The sequence below is a fragment of the Mesoplodon mirus genome (genome assembly GCF_964341445.2).
Source record: "Mesoplodon mirus genome assembly, chromosome: X".
NCBI classification, from domain to species: domain Eukaryota; kingdom Metazoa; phylum Chordata; class Mammalia; order Artiodactyla; family Ziphiidae; genus Mesoplodon; species Mesoplodon mirus.
This window is the reverse complement of record NC_138981.1, coordinates 9730338-9751902: the sequence shown is the minus strand read 5'-3', so window position 1 is coordinate 9751902 and position 21565 is coordinate 9730338. Positions and strand designations below refer to the sequence as shown.

The window sequence follows — 21565 nt, the reverse complement described above, 5'->3', positions numbered from 1 at the left end:
CAGATGAGTAAAACAAGGCACAAAAGGTTAGGCATCTTGCCCTCCATAATGTGACCGGGGAATGACACAGAAGATTCAGCTCTAGGCAGTGTAGATCCAGAGCTCACACTCTTAAAGCCACCTGGCTTTCCTGTACCTTAGTTTTTATTCTACAGGTAATAAAAACCCTCCATTATACCATTATTTGGAGAACACTTTCCTGTAAATGCACCCATATGGAACACAACAATCAAGTGTTAGAAGGGATATGGGTAATCTTAACCAAAAGAGTGTCTGAGCGTCTCAAGGAGGTATCACACAACCTGAGCACTAAAACTGAGGTTCGTATGTTTCATGAGAGAACATGAGGCTCTTGCTTAGAGTTGATTAACTTTTATCTCAGTAAACTGGGTTAAACTCCCTCAGTAAACCGGTTTCCTGGTCATGAGCAGATTATAAAGTATGAATTAAGGGCTTCCCTCGTGGCACACTGGTTGAGAATCTGCCTGCTAATGCAGGGGACATGGGTTCGAGCCCTGGTCTGGGAGGATCCCACATGCCGCGGAGCACCTAGGCCCGTGAGCCACAACTGAGCCTGCGCGTCTGGAGCCTGTGCTCCGCAACAAGAGAGGCCGCCATAGTGAGAGGCCCGCGCACGGCGATGAAGAGTGGCCCCCGCTTGCCACAACTAGAGAAAGCCCTCGCACAGAAACGAAGACCCAACACAGCCAAAATAAATAAATAAAATTAGTAAACTCCTACCCCCAACATCTTCTTTAAAAAAAAGTATGAATTAAAAGGGAATGAGGAAGTAAGGTGTTTGGGGAAGGGGCTGCTATTATTAGAAGGCAGATTTAAAGCTCAAAGCTATGTGAGCAGTTTGCCACGTGGTAGTCCTCCAATTTAGAAAACAAAAGAAAGGAAAAGAAACAAAACAACAACAAGACCCTAGAGAAAACAAACAAACAGCAAAGGCAAAATGGACCCGCTCAGAAGGAGGACCAAAGGGAACCATCCCTTCTGAACCTTGAGTGTGGCTCAAGAGAGCATAGAAGGAGGGAGTTGTACCTTTGGAAATCCTTCCATTAAGCCAATGGCTACAATAAAATTCTAGGGTTTATAATTTTAGCCTGCCAGTATTAGAATAATTTAGTTTTGTGAAGAATTAGACAAATGAGGCCTGAATTTGATATATGCATTAGTGTCAATGCAGGTGAATTCACCTGGTCCCTCAAAGCCCTCTCTCTTAAATGGTCCTTGGACCATGTTTGGAAGTTCCACCTGGGGAACAATTATTCAAATGCACTGCCACCCAATCAGGTGTCTTTTATCAAAAACCACTTCAGACCCAGGCCACTGCAAATGGCTGTGTGTGGGACCTGGTGAAAGCGCCAAATGGGGGTTGAAACTTAGCTGCCTCACGGAGCTCTGAGACCCTTGAAACCCAGCACAAAGATGCCACTGGCTGGGACACAACAGCCCAAAGTGGGTACCATGTGTAATTCACACAAGAGCTGCACAGGCTATATGAGGCTCAGATTTTTTTTTTTAGAAGTAGGCAGATCACAAGCAAACAATGAACACATTTTAAAAGTTATTATGTGCGCTAAAAGTATTTGGACTATAATTCAAAGGCTGCCAAAATACATTGGAACAAATCATTCCATTGTTGCCCATTTTAGTTATAAAACAGATCATTGCCTTCCTACAGCCACGTGCTATTCCCATGCATTTTACTTTCTCCCAAGCCTGTTTTCTTTTCATCTTCCTCCAGAGATCCAGTCAAACCCTCTCCTTGGAGGAATTTAAAAGCTTCCTTGACTTTAGCCTCCCTTTGCTCCTTTATTCCCCAGGGTCACCCTCTGACCCTGGAGATCTTCAAACCCCAATTTTTAATACTTACTTCAATCATTTACATAATAGCACTCTGACCAATGACTGGAAAATAAAGCCTTTAAGAACCATAACATCCTGGAGACAGTTCTAGTCTAATAAATATTTAACCTGGAAAAAAGAGGCAGAGCTAAAGGCGAATAAAAATAGGAAAATAATTGTTCAGCAACATGACGGAGTTTTAACCCCTCTACAAACTGTACTGCAGATGTGAAGGCATCTTTAATTTCTAATAATGGTGGAGGGAAAGAGTAATTATCTTGAATATTTAACAGTATACTGTCCTGTATGTCCCAAGTATTCTATGGCAAGCAAGGTATTATGACCGCTAGGACCCACGGAAAAAGAAAAAGAGACTGCATGGCTTTCCAAATGCCTTTTTGCAAGACAGGTTGAGGATTTTGAGCCGAGGGTCATCTCATTATAGGTATTACAGAAAAGAGGAGTGAAGGTGACCCAGGTAAAATTATGAAGAAAAATCATCACTGAGCTAAGAGAGATTATTTTGAACCAGATCTGCAAACTACAGCCTGTGAGCCAAATCCTACCAGCCTCTGTGAGCTAAGATGATTTTATGTTTTTAAATGATATAAAAAAACCAACAGGGACTTTCCTGGTGGTCCAGTGGTTAAGACCTCGCCTTCCAATGCAGTGGGTGCGGGTTCAATCCCTGGTCGGGGAGCTAAGATCCCACATGCCTTGGGGCCAAAAAACCAAAACATAAAACAGAAGCAAGGGCCTCCCTGGTGGCGCAGTGGTTGAGAGTCCGCCTGCCGATGCAGGGGATACGGGTTCGTGCCCCGGTCCGGGAGGATCCCATATGCCGCGGAGCGGCTGGGCCCGTGAGCCATGGCCGCTGAGCCTGCGCATCCGGAGCCTGTGCTCCGCAATGGGAGAGGCCACAACAGTGAGAGGCCCTCATACCGCAAAAAAAAAAAAAAAAAAAAAAAAAAACAGAAGCAATATTGTAACAAATTCAATAAAGACTTTAAAAACGGTCCACATCAAAAAAAAATCAACATAAGTATAATATTTCGTGATACATGAAAATTATATGAAATTCAAGTTTCAGTGTCTACAAAGTTTTATTGGAACACAGCCATGCTCATTCATTTAAAGTCTATGGCTGCTTCGTAAGTCACTAAACTACTCTGAGCTAATGGCATCAACCTCGCAGAGTGGATGAATAAACCTCCTTTATTCACTCATTCCACATGTGTCAACTGAGCACCTACTCCATTTGGGTCCTGGGCTAGATGCTGGGAATACATCAGGGAACAAGACAGATGCTTTCCTTACTGTCATGAAATTTGCCACCCAACTGGGGACCGGGACAACAAACTAATAAATACACATACACACACACACACAAAATAAAAAATAAAGTCTATGGCTGCTTTTATGCCATGATGCCAGAGTTTAATTGTTGCAATGGAAGCCATATGACCCATCAAGCCTAAACTATTTCCTATATGGCCCCTTTACAAAAAAACTTTGCTGACCCCTAGTCCTGTTGGGAAACCATCTCTCTCCCAAGTGGTCCAGGTAGGAATGAAAATGATTCAACTCACACTTTGGGGGTAGGCTCTGTTTGGTGTAAGCCAATCAGCACCTCCCATGACCCCTGGCCATTATGACTGGTTCAGGTGTGGCTGTGTGGCCTCCAGTCTATTCAGTGAGAACCCAGGGGCTGAATCTGAGAATGCTGGGACACAGCTTATCTCTCTTCTGGATGGTGAGTGTGAGGATGGGAAGGGCTGCAGCCATGAAGAGTGCAACTTGAGGAGGAAGGCAGAACAGAGGGAGCCCAGAGAGATGGAGCACAGCTCTGATGACTCTGAGACGCTCTTTAAACCTCTTTTGAAGCTGGCCCTGGCATTTCCTGTATTTATAAAATGGTGGTAAAAAACACATATAATTTACCATCTTAACCATTTTGAAGTCTACAGTTCACTAGTGATTTGTATGCTTACATTGTTGTGAAACAAATCTCTAGGACCTTTTAACCCTGCAAAACTAGAACTTTATACTCATTAAAAAATAACTCTCCTTTGTCCCCTCCCCCAAGACCTTGGTAACCACCATTCTACTTCCTATATCTATGAATTTGACTACTCTGCATACCTCATATAGATAGAATCAAGCAGTATCTATCCTTTTGTGACTGGCTCACTTCACACAGAGTAATTTTCTCAAGGTTCATCCATGTTGTAGCAGGTCACAGGACTACCATCCTTTTTAAGGCTGCCTAGTATTCCATTGTATTTATTTACCATATTTTGTTTATCCATCTACCTGTCAATGCACTTTTGGGTTGTTTCCATCTCTTGGCTATTGTGAATACTGCTGCTATGAACATGGGTGGGCAAATAGCTCTTTGAGATGCTACTTTCAATTCTTTTGGATATATATCCAGACATGGGATTGGTGGATCATATGGTAGTTTTATGTTTAGCTTTTGGAGGAACCATCATGCTGTTCTCCACAGTGGTTGTATCATTTTACAATACTGCCAGAAACGCATAAAGGTTCCCTTTTCTCCACAGTCTATGAGGCCACCATTTTTTGAGAGTAGGCATCCTAATTATCTCATAGTGGTTTTGATTTGCATTTCCTTGATGATTAGTAATGTTGAACATCTTTTTTTTTTTTTTCTTTTTTTTGCTATACGCGGGCCTCTCACTGCTGTGGCCTCTCCCTGCTGTGGCCTCTCCCGTTGCGGAGCCCAGGCTCCGGACGCGCAGGCTCAGCGGCCATGGCTCACGGGCCTAGCCGCTCCGCGGCATGTGGGATCTTCCCGGACCGGGGCACGAACCCGTGTCCCCTGCATTGGCAGGCGGACTCTCAACCACTGCGCCACCAGGGGAGCCCTGAACATCTTTTAATATGCTTGTTGGCCATTTGTATATCATCTTTGGAGAAATGTGTAGTCAAGTCCTTTGCCCATTTAAAAAATTTAGGTATTTGATTTTTTTTGTTGTTGAGTTGCAGGAATTCTCTATAGAATGAGCTGGGAATTGTTAGCTCCTCTTTAATTTTTTGGAAGACTTTGAGGAGGATTAATTCTTTATATGTTTGGTAGCACTCTCCAGTAAAGCCATTTAGTCCTGAGCTTTTCACTTTGGGGAGGTTTCTGATTACTGATTCAATCTCCTTACTAGTTATTGCTCTGTTTAGATTTTCCTATTTCTTCATGATTCAGTCTTGGTAACTTTGTATGTTTTTAGGAATTTATCTACTTCTGGGTTATCCAATTCTATAATCCTTTCTATTTGTCACATTGATTATAATGTCCTCATGTCTCCTTAGGCTATGACAGTTTTTCCACTATTTTTTAGGTACATAAACCCAAAAGATATTCTTTTTATTGTTTAAGATAAATTGGTTAAGAATTTTCTGTTTCTTGTAACTCACAAGATTCCCAGCTGACACAGTTTTCTAGCATAGATCATTTTATAATGAGAAAAGTGAGGTCCACAGTGTCCAAATGATTACCCAGCATCACACAGCTAGTACTAAGAGCTAGAATCCTAGCCCAAGTGGTTTTACTCTTTAATTTCTGTGCTTTATGATTCTGTGCCACCCGTTGCTGGGAAACACTGCAATCAAACTACCCCAGAAAGGTACCTTCATTATATCCTGAATTTTGGAGCTCTTATAAACAGCCACACTAAGATATGGATCATTGACAAGGCCTTGATGAACTTTATAATAAGACCAAATTTTGGTAGTGAAATTTCTATATCAATAAGTTAAAGAGAAATAATTTTCACTCACTGACTTGTATATCAGCATCTTTCCTAACAATGTACTGAATATATAATGCTTTAGGAAAAGGTCTATTCATCCATCCACCTACTCATACATACACACATCTAAATATTTATTGAACAAAAATTTATTGACCACCTGCTATTGCCCAGACAACACTCTGGGCAGTGCAAAGCAACCCCTGTTGACCTCTTTTATCTCCTGTAGTGGAACAGTCATGTGTCTCCAGCAATTTTTGGATTCAAACCAAATGGTATCAACATATTTAAGTTCATGAATCCCTTTTTATTTTTTGTGGGTTCTACGTAGAAATATAGGCTTGAATATGTGAGAAATTGAAGTTTGAATGTTGAGCTAAAAAAGAACCAGCTGAGGAGACATGAGAAGGAATCTTCAGTGAGTTTGGAACAAAGGAAGGGGGATGGTGTCATGGAAGCCAAGAGAACTGCCTAGAACAGAACAAAAATAAATTGGGGACCTTTATATGGGAGCTTTATAAAATTCCAAAAAGATAATGAGTAGAATTTCTTTAAAACATTATGGACAATTAACGTTTTGAAAGTACAATGGGGCTGTTTCTCCGTAGACCATTAGTATGAGCAAGTTGCTATGTAATTTTCACCTCCCTAATAATTATTTGTACTTGCATTCAGCATTCCATTGTGACTGGGCTTCATAATGCTGTCATTTCCTGTCCCTCTATCCTCCTCCCACGAAGGTGTTGGCTGAAGGTGGGGGGTGGGGAATCGTGATACTCACATAATAAAAGTTCTACTTTTCTCATGGATTTTAACAATGCTATTCCTAGAATACCTTTTAGAGGTAGGTCATGAATGTCAGAGCTGTACAAGAACTGTTACTGACAATAGGTACATCATAGAGCTTTCTGGCAAAAACTAGGAAAAAAATGGGGCTCTGGAGTCCTTTTTAAACTCCCTGCATGACTCAGAGTGCAACCTCAGAAAAGGTTTCTTTTCTAGTTTCTTTCATATATGAAGTAAGTGGCAGCTCCCCATTCCACAGGAGGGTTTTGAAAATTTATTAATTATTGAATTAAAAACATGAGAATGGGGTCAAACGCATGATGCTCTAGAGAAAGGTTTGGCAAATTATTACAGCCCACGAGCCAAATCCAGCCCTCGGGCAATTTTTGTAAATAAAGCTTTATTGGAACACAACCTCGTCCATTTGTTTATACGTTTCCTGTGGCTTCCTTCTCACTACAGTGGCAGAGCTGCATTGTGTTGATTTGCAAGAGAAACCACACGGCCTCCAAAGCCTAAAATAATTTGCTGCTCGACCTTTTATAGAAAAGGTTTGCTGACCTGGCCTAGAGAAGTAAGGGCTGGGGGTAGGGGAGGGGGGGAAGTGTATATCTTAGGGTGACAAAAGCCATCCTTGACAGGGCATGGAGATTGCTTTCGGGGGAGCCAATAGCTAGAGGCAAACTTTCCTCTTTGCTAGGCCTTTACTGAGAAAGCCACATGAGAAATGTTTTTTAAAAACCTCAAGAGGTGAGGTTGGGAGGTGAAGGCCGGAGTCTAATTAGTTCTTAACAGATGTAGCCCTCTTAGAAACATGAATGATCAAGGAACCCTGCCATATACTCTCTTAGTAGTGTTACCGCCCTGTACTGGCCATCCACTGACACTCAAAGTGATGACACAGAAGGCAAGGGGAAGATAGAGGCACGCCTAATTCCCTTTCCTTTCAGTTATCCTCATCCATCAGCAAGCCAAAGGTAGGGAGATTTGGTAGAGTGTGCTCATATCAAGAAGTAAAACAGGACTTTCCTGCTGGCGCTGTGGTTAAGAATCCACCTGCCAATGAAGGGGACACGGGTTCGAGCCCTGGTCCGGGAAGATCCTGCACGCCACGGAGCAGCTAAGCCCGTGCGCCACAACTACTGAGCCTGTGCTCTAGAGCCCATGAGCCACAACTACTGAGCCCATATGCCACAACTACTGAAGCCTGAGCGCCCAGAGCCCGTGCTCTACAACAGGAGAAGCCACCGCATTGAGAAGCCAGCGCACCACAATGAAGAGTAGCCCCCGCTTGTCGCAACTAGAGGAAGCCTGCGCGCAGCAACGAAGACCCAACGGGGCCAAAATAAATAAATGAATAAATTTATTTTTTTTAAAAAAAGAAGTAAAACAAAAACAAAACCTACTGAGTTAGTTTTGTGCAACATTTCTACTTTTCTGTTCAGAATGAAATACATATACATGTGCAACCTATGAAACACAATTGTGTAATTTCCGCAATTCCCCATATGAGTTACATGCTCTTATATTTGCATCTAAAACCCACATTGCACAATATATAAATGATTGGTAACATTCATGCTAATAATTGAAAAATTTAGTTTTTCATTACTTAGAATGGCATTCAATAGCATATAAAAGACTATGTTGACAGAGAGACAAGAAGAAAGGGAAAATCTTTACATTTTAGTACCTTTATGAGCACTTTTATCCTGCTTATTGAACAAGGGCCCTGCATTTTCATTCTGGAATGGGTACCAAAAATTCAGTAGCTGGCCCTGCATACTTAGCCGTATCCTTTAATATCCAACAGATTTGAGAGTCTCTCCCGGCCTTCCACATTGGAACTGCTATCACCAAACCTGTGTTCCGGCAACGACTGAGTGGCGCACCCTGTGACACAGCTATGGGACACGGCTACTCTTGACTCACACTCATGCTCATCGGAGCGTCCACTGACACAAAAAGTACCACCATCCCTCATCCTTGCACTTGAAGAGACTCTTCCCTAGAAAGTGCCTATTGACAGCAAGGTTTTACTCAAGCTCTGCAAGGAAGTAGAGGACAGGGCTTGGGAGGGAAGTGCTGTCTCCCACCCTCTGCTGGACCACAGTAAGGCACTCTGTCACCAGCGTTCTGCTATTCCTCTTAGGTAGCAGTGCAGACAGTAATGAAAAGACACCTGCCACAAAGGTGATTCCTTGTCCTCTTCAGTTCAGCCAATTTACTTGGCAGTAATACCCACAGGCCCCACTTGGCATTTGGGACAGGCCAGAATTTCCTGCCTGTGCCCCAGCCTTAGGTGATCACATCAAAATTGCTCTCTGCAAGGGCTGGCTCAATCCAGAAAGAGGACATGCAAAGGCCACTCACTCAAAGGAACCAAGGGGTGGTAGGCAGCCCCAAGCTAGTATTTTAATTACAGGCTGTGATGGAAACCTGGTCATCCAGGTGCTTCTCATTTTCACAGGCTGGCTGTTCCTGTGATTCCAAATGGACTCTGTGACCCACCTCATGTACATCCCCAGGGGCTACATAAAAGCTCAGGAGAAGACAGAACCCACCCGGTCCAGCAGCCAACCTGCTGTCTATAGCTCCGCCCAAATGTGCACGTCCGAAATCTGCCGGAATTAAGTGGCCCAAGGAACTTCAGATAATTACAATCCCTTCAGATACCTTGGCCTGCTGGACAAATACGCCAAGCGTATTAGGGACGTGTCCTAGAATGATGGCCAGATGAAGTCCACCAGCAAAGTTTCAAAAACAAATGTGCAGGGAAAATGAAACCACCACCAATAAGGGAGAAGTCTGCTGAGCACAGTTCTGTGTGCCATATGCTAAGTTAGATGTGGAAGGATGGTGTCATTTCAGAGCTTTCCTGTTAAAAGCCCTTCCATCAGCTCTGCAAACTTACCTTCCAGCTGGGAGCAGTGATTATTAACTCAGCGGAGAGGTGCTTTGTCAGATTTGAAAGAAAACAAATCTGCTTCAATGAAGGGAATAAACAGCCCCTAATGTTCAGCCTGGGAAGCTTTTGCATTGACATGACATAATTACCTTTCATTTCATGTAATGATACTATCACATTTACTTTGTTCCTCCAATTCCAAAATTATAATATACCTCCCTCCCTTGACTGGATGCTTGGGATCCTAAGGAACTCATTTAGCTAAATGGCATTTGCTCTTGCAATGAGGCAATTATTTGCATTTTATGCAGAATTCACTGTGTGCAGTTGGAAGCAAAACATTTTATCTAAGAATTCTTCATCAAAAACACAAAAAATGAGGCAGACTGCCTCTTCCCTAATATAATGCTAGTTCTTAACTCTTTGGATATTTAAAACCACACAAAATAACAAAGCAACCCACCTCAAATAGATCTCTCCTATTGCCTTTATTGTCACAACTGTTGATTTCTACAACGCTCTGCATTTTATTACCAGAAACAAAGGGTAACAATTTGAGTAATCTCTCAGATTTGTTTGTCCTCTGTTGAATGTGAGTTAAAAATGTAAGCTTGATAAAGCAGGAAACTGACATCTGCTTCAAATATGAAATTAACCCAGGGGTTGGGTGGTACAACCACAATATCCACATCCAACTTTACAACTTAACTCTTCTTGACTTATTTTTTTTTTAATTTTTAAAGAAGGAAAAGTTCAAGGGCACTCATCACAGAATAACTGATTACTGGAGTCATCCACAGAATAACAGTAAGACTCTCTTATGAAATCTTGGGGTCAAAATCAAGAAAAAAGTAGCAAAGACTAGCCCTAGAACTACCAAACGATATTTAAAAATGATCAACTGCTTCTTTCCTCTTTGGGACATCTCAGTTGGACTAGATAAAGCCTGGAGGGAATACTTAGAGGCTCACACTTTAGGATGACGTACGGTTTTGTCATTTGCAATTTTCATGATGACAGAATCCTGTCACGTTGACTTGACTGTCTTCTGGTTAATAAAAAGGCACATACAGTACTTGTATTTCTTCAGAGTATTCTCTTCTGGAGATAGATGAGCCAAAAACACATTTCACATTGACCACTGAATTGACTGGCAGAGAGCAATGGCTAAACGTCTCCCAAGTTGGGCCAAGGCCATACTGGAAAACAAAGTGGAAGTTTCCACATCTCATTACTAATCCCCAATATTCAGGTTTCAGAACTGAATTCTTCTGCATTATGAAGACAGTGACTTGGTTTAATTGCCCCCCATGGGAACTGCTGGTAGAATAATAGAACAGTGTGTCTTGTCCAATACGCACGCACGACTACATTTGTGGACTTACAGGGTGAAAGTAGCCAGAAAACCAGCAGGCCAAAAAAGAAAAAAAACAAAAAAGCCTCTTAATTTTAGAACTTGAAAAACGAGGACATGTGGTTTGGAAATGACCCTCCAGCCTCCTCTCCCACTATCCACCCCCATCCCTTTCCCCAGACTCCAACGTGGCTCATCTTAATCATGTATTTTGCCAGCTAGTGTTTTGATATTTATTTTGCTCACGTTTAAATTTTTCTTCAATCTACAAAAACCGAATTTCCAGATTTACGAAGCACATTATTTTTGCATTAACTCTACCCACCTCCACAGTTAAATAAGCATGTATTACTCCATTGAAGTCAAAAATGGAAAATAAGGAACTCACAGTGCTCCCTATTCTCTGACTATGAAACATACTATGTGTCTATAAAGAGCTTAAAAGGGACATCGCTTGGTTGAGAATAATGGTTGGCTGCTCTGTAGTGTGAGGCCCATGGCAACGGCCTACATCCTTATGCCCACTCCCAAAGGATAGCACTGTTTCCTCCTCGGGGCCTTCCCCTGTATCTACAGCATATTGTATTATTTCATATATCACTTCCACCACACTCTAAGATCCTGGAAGGTAAGACTGTATCTTGCTCATTTTGGTAACTTCATCATTTAGCAGTGCTCAGGAAATGTTGGGGGGAACACACGTCAGGTGTAACCAAGGAGTGCTTTTGCGCATGACCAGGCTGCCCAGGCCATTTCTAAGGATGCTGAGGGGGGAGGGTATGGCAGACACAGGTGGAGATGAGCTGAGCTGAGCATACAATGATTGGGCTGGGGAATCCTAGGGGTGGTGATCAAAGCTTACTATGGATTAAGCTCCATAACAGAGCCCAAAGAACCGAGGCCTTTGAGTCTGACGGTGTGATGCAAACGCGGGTCTGACGAGCCATAAGAACATGGAGATACCAACCTCTGTGAACCTCAGCTTCTTCTTCAAGAAGGAGATTCCTCTATGTGCTTGAACTACCTCACAGGACAGTTGTCAAGATTAAATGCAACCTTACGTCTTGCAAGAATTTTCTAAACGTTGGTAGTGTGATATATAGTTACCTTATGTTATCTAAATCACAACACTCTGACAGCAAAGGGAGGTGCCATCAGTAATTATGTGAGAACCATACCCATAAACCAGGACCCTCCTGGACAAAGCTGGTTGTATGGTCACTGGTCTGTCTATCCATCTCTATCTATATTCTATACCCATTGATATCTATATCTACAACTCTGTATATTTATAGCCATCTATATCTGTATCAATATCTCTGTAACTATACTCCATAACTTTATCTACATCTGTATCTCTACTCATATCTACAACTATATCTATACCCACCTCCATCTATTATTTATTGATGCTATTATTATAAGAACCATCTCAGAGTACCTCACTTTCTCTATTTCTCTTAATTTCTCTGGCCGTCCACTGCTCCCTCTATTAGCCATTTCTCACCAGGGCACTCTCTTCCCCGAGACTCTTCTCTTGGTAGTTTCTCTCTTCCCATCTGCTTCTCTCCCTTCCCCTCTTCTGCTCTCTTAACTGGTAATAATAAGGACTGAGAAATTTTTATTTTGCATCTGTCATGTTTCTTACACCATGTTCTTGGCTCCTCAAAACACTGTAATTTGTATTTCTCTAAGAATACCAACAAAACTTGTCCTTTCTTAATGGAGAATCCAGTGTATTTGAACGAGCAGTAGTTTGCGACTTGGTACCCATGCATAAACTTTGGGAAAGCCTTTTGATTAGTCTGAGATTCAGTTTTAGCATATAGAAAATGGGGTAATTATTCCGCATTAATGCAAAAAAAGTGCTTCAGAGCAGCCGCCGTAGCTGTTCATTAGAATCAGCTCAGGAGTTTCTGAAACTATTCCTAGGCTCTATCCCAGATCCAGTGCTACGGACCGAATGTTTGTGCTCCCCCAAATTCTTATGTTAAAACCCTAATCCCCAATGCGATGGTATTAGGAGATGGGGCCTTTTGGGAGGTAATTAGGTCATGAGAGTGGAGCCCTCATAACGAGATTAGTATTTTTATAAGAAGAGACATAGAGAGGTGATTTCTCTTTCTCCTATCCTCTCTTTATGTGAGGATAAAGCAAGAAGGCAGTTCTCTCCAAGCCAGGAAGAGGGCCCTCACCAAGAACCCGACCACGCTAGCACCATGATCTTGGACTTCACATCCTCCAGAACTGTGAGAAATAAATTTCTGTGTTTAAGCCACCAGTCTCTGGTATTTTATTATAGCAGCCCCAATGGACTGAGACACCCAGGCATCAGGATATTTTACTGCTCCCTGGGCTATTCCAATGTGTGGCCAAGGTTGAGAACCACTAGTCTGCAGACTATACAAAATTATACAAATGTACATTAACATGTGCATAATGGCATTTAAAATGTTTTTAACCCTATGGATTAGTAACTCAATAGAAGACAGGTTATCCAGCCCTACTCTAAATAACTGGGGATAGGAGAGGAAATACGAAATTTGAACACACTTTGAACTACCCTGGGTCATATTCTGAAAGATTCATAACAATAGAATTATCTCATTATCAACTCTGAGACTCTAACTTTGAATAGGTGAACCCTGGTTCCTCCCATAGCTTTGTCCATCACTTAAAAGTCGTTGTACCTCCATCAGAAAGAATTGTCTCATGTGAGTGATCATTTAGATCTTAAGACAAGATAAAAAAAGAAGACATCTGTTTCAAAGAGAAAATGTATTAGAGTGGGAAATTAAATGCAAAGGTGCTAATTACTAACCACAGATTAATTTTCAAATTGTTCTTTTAACTTCTAAAACGAATGAGTAGAGATATACTCCATACTGCAAACCAGGCTCCCTAGAAACTTTGGTAATTAGAGTATCTCTTTGTAATGGACATTGCTCAGTAGGTAAGAGAAAAAATCAGAATGATTCTCATTATTTGTAAAACTCATTAGTGACAAAGAAACAATAAGCACTTGTACCAGAAGTACCATTCTTGACATCTTAAAACAGTGTCTCTGACAGGACGGTGGAAATTTACTTTTCAAGTAAAAAAGCTCCACGGATTTAAAAAAGTGACACCAGTGACTTTGGTTTTAAAACTTGCTGTTTAGTAATCAGTGCAGGTTTCTCTATTAAGTTGCTGATCTGCTCTTTCATGTTGCAACAGCTGGCATCGGGCCACTGTAAATGTTAAATTGACACCTGGGCTGGCCCTTAAAAATGTCAATGACATTGATGGAAATGCATATCTGTAGAGCTAGCTGGGGATCCCAGAATCTCTAAACAATAGGCCACAGTTTGGGTTTCTGGCTATTGATCAAATGGCTTGGAATACACAGGAACCTCAATCCAACCAGGGACAAGGAAAAATCCATCTTAATCAGAGAAGTCTGAGCTGTACCCTTCCTAAGTTCATAATCCATGTCTTTTAAAACTACATTTCTTTGGCAGAAATTTTTATTGTTTTGAGTTAAAGCATCTAGGCCACCTCAACTGTGCCAATTACGTAAATTCATAACCATGTTACAAAATAGATGGCACAATATAATATCAAATAATATCATCTTTCCACCATTATGAGGGACTTAGGCAAACTATTAAAATTAATGAATCAGGGTTTCCCTGGTGGCAGGCAAACTATTAAAATTAATGAATCAGGGCTTCCTTGGTGGCGCAGTGGTTAAGAATCTGCCTGCCAATGCAAGGGACACGGGTTCGAGCCCTGGCCTGGGAAGATCCCACATGCCGTGGAGCAACTAAGCCCGTGCCCCACAACTACTGAGCCTGCTCTCTAGAGCCCGCAAGCCACAACTACTGAGCCCACGTGCCACAACTACTGAAGCCTGCACGCCTAGAGCCCGTGCTCTGCAACAAGAGAAGCCACTGCAAGGAGAAGCCCACGCATCACAATGGAGAGTAGCCCCTGCTCACCGCAACTAGAGAAAGCCTGCACACAGCAACGAAGACCCAACGTAGCCAAAAATAAATAAATTAATTAAAAAATAACAATAATAAAGTCAAATTAACGAATCAGAATCTAGGATGTAAACAAACGGTTGGCCTTTCTTCGTGTCTTTGAGCTTTCTGAGAGATTCCGTCCCCACTGCCAAGATTTCCACCATAGTTTCTCTACGAGCACACCCTCAGGAAAGCCTTGAAGAGCCAGAGGGGTCACTTCACACAGGCTCCCTGCCTGGAGTGGATCAGATTCAAGGTCAACTTTAATCTTTCCAGGATGGACCCAGGAAACAAGCCCCTCAGCCACCAACTGTACTCTTAAGGGAGGTCCTCTCCCCTCTGCAAATCTAGGAAGGGGAGAGATCTGGGCTGCAGAGACTAGGGAACCACTGACAACACTCACATGAGTTCTTCCCTAGCTACTTTCCAACAGCCCTAACTTAGAGGTGCTGGGCTGTCCAAAAGACCAAATACTCAAAAATCAATCTTGGCAGAGATTTCTATTTTTATAAAAATGATCCCCTACATCACGTAGATCCTATATTTGCTAATCAGTCCATAGTCAGCCTGGATGGAACAAAGAATCAAGCCTGTGGTACTGAAAGATTTCCCCCCCCTTGGCCTCCAACCTCTGCTCACTTGTATTAGGGTAGGCCAACCATGCTTCCTGATTTCAAATCTATTTCACCAACTTCTCATAATTAAGAATATTTCACTTTGGAGAAGCAAATAGAGTGAACTCTTGCTGTTTTGAGAGGTGCAATATAAGCACGTTTTTCATACAACTGCAAAAACCCAGAGCACTGCAGCCTCTGTGAAAAACACTTTGGTCATCCTTGAAAAAAGTAAACATCAAAGTACCATATGATCCAGCAATTCCACTGCCAGGTATATACCCAAAAGAATTAAAAGCAGGGATGCAAACAGACACTTGTATACCAACGTTCAAAGCAGCATTATTCACAAGAGCAAAAAGGTGGAAACAACTCAAATGTCCCCTGACAGATAAATGGATAAAAAAAAGTGATCTATCCACACAATGAAATATTATTCAGCCTTAAAAGGAATGAAATTCATAGATGTTCTACAACATGGATGAACCTTGAGGACATTATGCTAAGTAAAATAAGCCAGATAAAAAAGTACAAACACTGTATGATTTCACTTAGATGAGGTACCAGGTGCTGGAGGGAGGGGGAGTGGGAAACTGTTGTTTAATGGAGACAGAGTTTCTGTTGCAGAAGAGGAAAAAGGTCTGGAAGATGCAGGTGGTGAGAGTTACAAAACATTGTGAATGTAGTTCATGCCACTGAATTGTACACCTAAAGGCAGTTAAGATGGTACATAAAATTTACCATTATGTTAAATACAACAGAACCACTATATATATAACATAAATAACATAACTGTTATGAAATATATATTTTACCACAATTAAAAAAAAAGAGTACCACAAAAAATCCAAAACCTCAGCCAATGTTAGTGGGACCAATTTATAGCACAACCTGTAATGCACATAATCCTTTCAGCTGATTTCTCTAGTTGCAGATGAGCCAGTAACATTCCTGCCTTAACCATTTCTACAAGGCTTTCCAAATGACCCTCCTCCATATCAAACTTTAGTTACTAGCCTCAGACAATCAGTACAACTGGCCTCGGATTCAATAACATACATGTTTGCTCTGGCCCAGGAGTACCTGATACCCTGGGAATTGCTAGCCTAAGATGGCACGTGCCCAAGAACAAAGCAACCTCATGTCACAAGATATGGAAGGCCCAGGGGATCACCTGCTTGAGGCATGGCCTCCAAGTGCCTAGGAGTCCTCAGTTTAAGTATGCTAATTCTCCTGAGCCAAGGGTCAAAACAGAGACATCCCCAAAGCCAAAGATTAAACAACTGTTCATGCCGTGTGTTCAACCTACTTGATGAAGCAGTCTCGTCCATCCCGGTTTGCCGTCATCTCCCACCCATAGGGCGGCACCTGGTTCAAGCCCCAGGTTCCCGAGGGAGGTGGCCAGCCTGAAGACTTTGTCCTGTGGCTGGAAAAAAGAAAAGCAAAGCATCATTACACCTGACTCCAGAACACTTCTTCTGAGACAAACCCCAGAAGGGGCACAGGACTTGCCCCTCTCCATTACGGGCTGTGTCCTCAGCTGACAAAATGAACGATTAGCATGTTTTTGTGTCAGGTGCCACGCTCAGTATCTTTCTTCATAGTATCCCGCAAGCTGTTCCCAGCTGCCCTGTGAGCTAAGTATACTCATCTCGTTTTACAGATGAGGAAACAATGAATGGCTCACAAAGCTTAAGTAACTTTCCTGAGGACGCACAAGCCAATTCTGAACAAACGTTTAGCACACTTTCCATGACACTAGGCATTCCTGGGACCAGACATTAGGACGGTTTGGCATATAAACAGATATCACACCACAATATAAATGCACAAATGAAAACAGATTCCTGTTTTTATGGATCTTAAACAAATAACCCCAAGCCTCAGTTTTCTGGACTCCTGTGACCAAAATACAAAATTTCCACTCATGTTAACCATACTCCAGTCAGGGTGACTGGTCATAAAACCTTAGACAAACTCTCCATTTCAGTTGCAATGAAAATCCACACATTAACTTTTACAGTTTCTAGTCCACACCTGAAATGTGACTCGTCAGCAAAATGAAAGGGTAGGTTAAGGAGAATTTTCTAGAAGCCTGCCTTTCCAAGAACAAGAGGAAAAAGGAAGTGACCTCACGTGACAAGCAGCTGTGATGGGCAGCGTTGCACAGTGACAATTCCCATCCAGAGGCCTAAGCCCAGTTTCTGGAACACTGCCGCATCTTGGCTGCTCCTCTGCTGCCCGCGACCTGCAGAAATGCCACTGTCCTCTCATGAACACCACAGACTCCTGTAAAGCTCAACCGTGGGAAGGAAATATATGCTGCCATTTTAGGATCAATCAACATCCTTCATCATTTGTCCTCTGGCTCCAGGTGAAGTTCCCCACTCTGGATGGCCTGTTAGATGTTCTACGTGGTTCCAAATTGCAGACAGGAACCAAAATGTGTATGTGTGTGTTCGGGGAGCAGTGAGGACACTTCCAGGGCCTCACAGTCAGCATCTCAATAGTGAACCTGGGAGCCCTTGGAAAGAGGCGCCCTTCCCCCTGCACCAGGCATAACACACACGGCTTGTACAACTGTCCACGGCAGCCCTCCTGCAGCAAACATCCAAATCAGGGGTGTCAACCTGTCTGTGAGGAGGGGAGGCTTTTAACTTCCCAGGATGCAGGGCATCTCACCCCCGACCTCCACCCTCACCCAACTTACACAGCTGACCATGAACGGATGCTTCTCCTCAGCGGAAACCAGCCCCATTTCCTGTAAGCTTTCTGGAGAGCAAGTAGTTTGCAGAATTTTAATGACCTTCGTTGCCTTTCTTTAACTTCCTTTCAGTTTTCCCACATCCTTCAGAAAGCGTGGGGAGCAAAAGAGCTCACAGATTTAACACAGGTCCCGCCAACTGAGAGGCCCACCACAGGGCTAATTCCCACCCGTGGACTATTACACGAACAGACATGCCAAGTTTTGGTTCCTCTTCTCTACAGCCAAGCCAGCAGTGGCAGTTTCCTCTGGTGGTGTTTGAAGAGCGAGCTGCTTGCCTGCGGTGAGAGCCCATGGCTTGGTCCCCCTGAGGTTCTACAGAAAGCCCGCCAATTTCTCCACAGCAGCAGAGGATGCATTCGGACCGAGCCCTTCGGGGTATGAACACAGTGTATACTGTTGTTAAAAAGTTTTGCAAAAGCAAAAGCAAAGGTACAGTAAGAGGTGACGCATCGAACATTCCTTTAAGTGAAAGGAAACCTATATAGAGAATGCAACAATTTATTCCGGATTACTAAACTACGTCCAGTATCAGAATGTTCATCTTTCCCAGAGGGGGCGAACTTATTAAAAACAAACTGTCTTCTTTTCTTTTCTCTTTTCTTTCCTTTCATTCTCTTTTTGCCCCCTGAAGTCTAAATCACTAAAAGAAAGATGCTGGCTTCCTAATATAATTTACATGTAAAGTACAGGGTTATAATACTGAGCAAGAGGGAGCCTGACTTTTATTATAAACTGCATTCTGTCCCGTAAGGTATGTTCAGGAAATAGTAAAAAACCAACAGTTCAGCGAGATGTTTTCAAATAAAGCCTTTTGTCATAAAACACCAAATACAGTGCTAATACTAGAAAAAACACTCACTGAGTTAATTCGGGGCAAGGGACATCAACTGATATAAAATAAATCATTGAATAATTAGAGTCAGACATGACTACATGTGTGCCTGTTAATATGTTGACATAAAATACATGGGTCGGAATGACATTCATAGAACTTAGCAAATTAAAATTAAAAGCAAATTAAAGTGCCAGTAGGACCCCCCCCAAAAAAACCTCTTTTCTAAGTATCTAACCATACATCCTCAAATCAAAGATGAAGGTCAAAATTAAGGAGGGGTTTGGCTCCTACGTCTGTGTGGTGTGGTTAGTGGAAGTCCACCTTGGAAGCAGGCAGTTGCTCTCCACTGGGAAGATGCTCCGGGGACCTCCTTTCCTGGCTCCCGTCTCTGTGGCTGCACCAAACTGCCTACCACTCCCAACTGCCCCCCACCCCAGTGCCACGGAAAGACAGTTTTTATTCTACCAGGAGTGCAAAGAGCTGGCCCCTGGAGAACAGTGGCAGGGCCAGTGCACATAAATGCAGAGTCTTCTGGGCCTTTTGCTTTAGAGCCGCCTCAGATGCAGAGATTATCTTCAGGATGGATCAGGTGCTGCTATGAAAATACAGTCCTGTGCAGAACTCCTCACTTCTGGCTGTAACACTGACCCTGTGTCCCAGTGTGAGATGCATGCCCTTTATTTCCTCCCATTTCAGAAAGAGTCCACTCTGAGTTCCTGGGCATCCTTCCCAGGGGCTGAGGCCTCTTCAAACTTCTCCTCTTTGAATGAGGTCTTACTTTTCTTGTCCAAAGACCTATTAGCCTCAGAGGTTCTCTTGACTCCCTCTGTGCAGGCTAAAGACTGTCCTGTGAATAGGAACCCTGCAGCTCTGCTCAGCTGCCGGCATGCAGGTTGGCCCCATGGAGATTATTTGAAAGGACCCCTCTAGCCTAGGGTTTGCCAGATTTAGCAACTACAAACACGGGACACCCAGTTAAATGTGAATTTCACACAAATATCAATTTTTTTAGCATCAGTGTATCTCATATAATATTGAGGAATACTTACACTAAAAAAAATATTCATCACTTATCTTAAATTCTAATTTAACGGGGTATCCTGTATTTTACCTGCAATCCCTACTCTAGCCCCTCAAATAAATGAGCACCCAGATTCTCTGAGAGTATCAAAGAAGCTAAAATACCATAGGCTAGAATCTTTCTGATTTGTCTTTACCTTAGTAGCAGGACTGAATACTGCTACCAATGAGTCTAAAATGTGAAAAGAAGTACCCTCAGCTACTTGACTAGATTCAAACCAAACAACAACCTCCAAATATGTGTCTGGGGGTGCATGAGGATTACAAATGGTCAAAATCCAGCATTTTCTGTATTTCCCGAATTGAGCTGACAAGAACCCATCTTGCAGTTTTTGTTAACGATTACCAGGCTCTAGAAATTATGATTCAGCAGGTCTGAATTACAACCAGGAATCCATGAGTGTGTGTGTGTGTGTGTGTGTCTGTTGAAACAAGTAATCCTGATGACTCTTACCTTAAAGTAGGGTTGCTAGATTCAGCAAAAAGCAAAACAAAATATAGAATGCACACTTAAATTGAATTTCAAATAATTTTTAGTATAAGTACATCCCGTGCAACATTGGGGACACAGTTATACTAAAAAATAATTACTTGCTATTTATCGAAAATTCAAATTGAACCAGGCATCCTATATTTTACCTGGCAAGCGTGAGGTTTGGGAAATACTAGTCCTTGCTACTCAAAGTTTGGGCTGAAGTCCAGCAGCACGGGTTTCTCCTGGTTGTCTGTGTGAAATGTAAAATCTGCATTCAGTCAACAGCCCTAGGTGATTCATATACCCACTAAAGTTTGCTAAGTGCTGCCTAAATCAGCAAAGCCTGTGAAGCCTCACCACACATTGGAACCACATGGGGGAACTTGTAAACGACAGATGCCTGGGACCAAGGCCAAGCCATTCGAGTCAGAATATCTGCGGATGAGGCCCAGGCATCAGGATTTTATACCCCGACATGGCTGCTACTGCTCAGTCATTCTACCGTTGTTTTTAGCTCACAGGAGGTAGGACAGGCAGGGTGTGGCGGTCAAGAGCACGCAAGCTGGAGCAGGAGGTTTGCCAGGCGTGGTCTGTGGACCAGTAGCAGCATCACCCATGAATGTGTTAGAAATGCAAATTCTTGGGCCCCATCCAAGACCTACTAAACCTGAAATTCTGGGGATGCGGATGACTCAGCAATTTGTGTTTAACCAGGCTCCAGGCTACGCCGGTGCCCACCTGACTTTGAGAACCACCGAGTTACAATCAGACTCTCTTCAATTCAGGCATTTATTTTTCATAATCTCGAGGGAGTTACTCAACTTCCCTAAACCCCTCAGTCCAGCCCCTCCTCTGTAAAATGGGGGTAATAGGACCGCATCTTGGGGTGACAAAATGCATTTTGTAAAGATTTCAGTATGCTGCCCGGCACATAGTATTATAGTATGTGCTATAAATTCTTTGCTAAGTAAACCTCTACCTAACCCTCAAGAGAATATAAGACTTGGGGTGGTTACACAAGTATAAGTGGCTTCATCCATTCTCAAAACAGCAGCAGGGTGAAAGGCTCAGTCATCACTTTTTTCCAGTCTGGCAAGAGCAGGGTAGGAAGGGCCTGC

At 42.7% G+C, this 21565-nt stretch overlaps 1 protein-coding gene across 3 annotated transcripts in view; it reads right to left on the bottom strand.

The window, feature by feature from the left end:
- FRMPD4 (FERM and PDZ domain containing 4) overlaps positions 1-21565 on the bottom strand; it is a gene marked incomplete at both ends in the record, with an annotated part of 745437 nt that overhangs the window by 164376 nt on the left and 559496 nt on the right. For all 3 annotated transcript variants that reach the window (XM_082608886.1, XM_082608887.1, XM_082608888.1), the window contains one exon: positions 16600-16716. In XM_082608886.1, coding sequence (XP_082465012.1) covers positions 16600-16716 — 117 coding nt within the window. The remainder of the gene's footprint in view (positions 1-16599; positions 16717-21565) is intronic.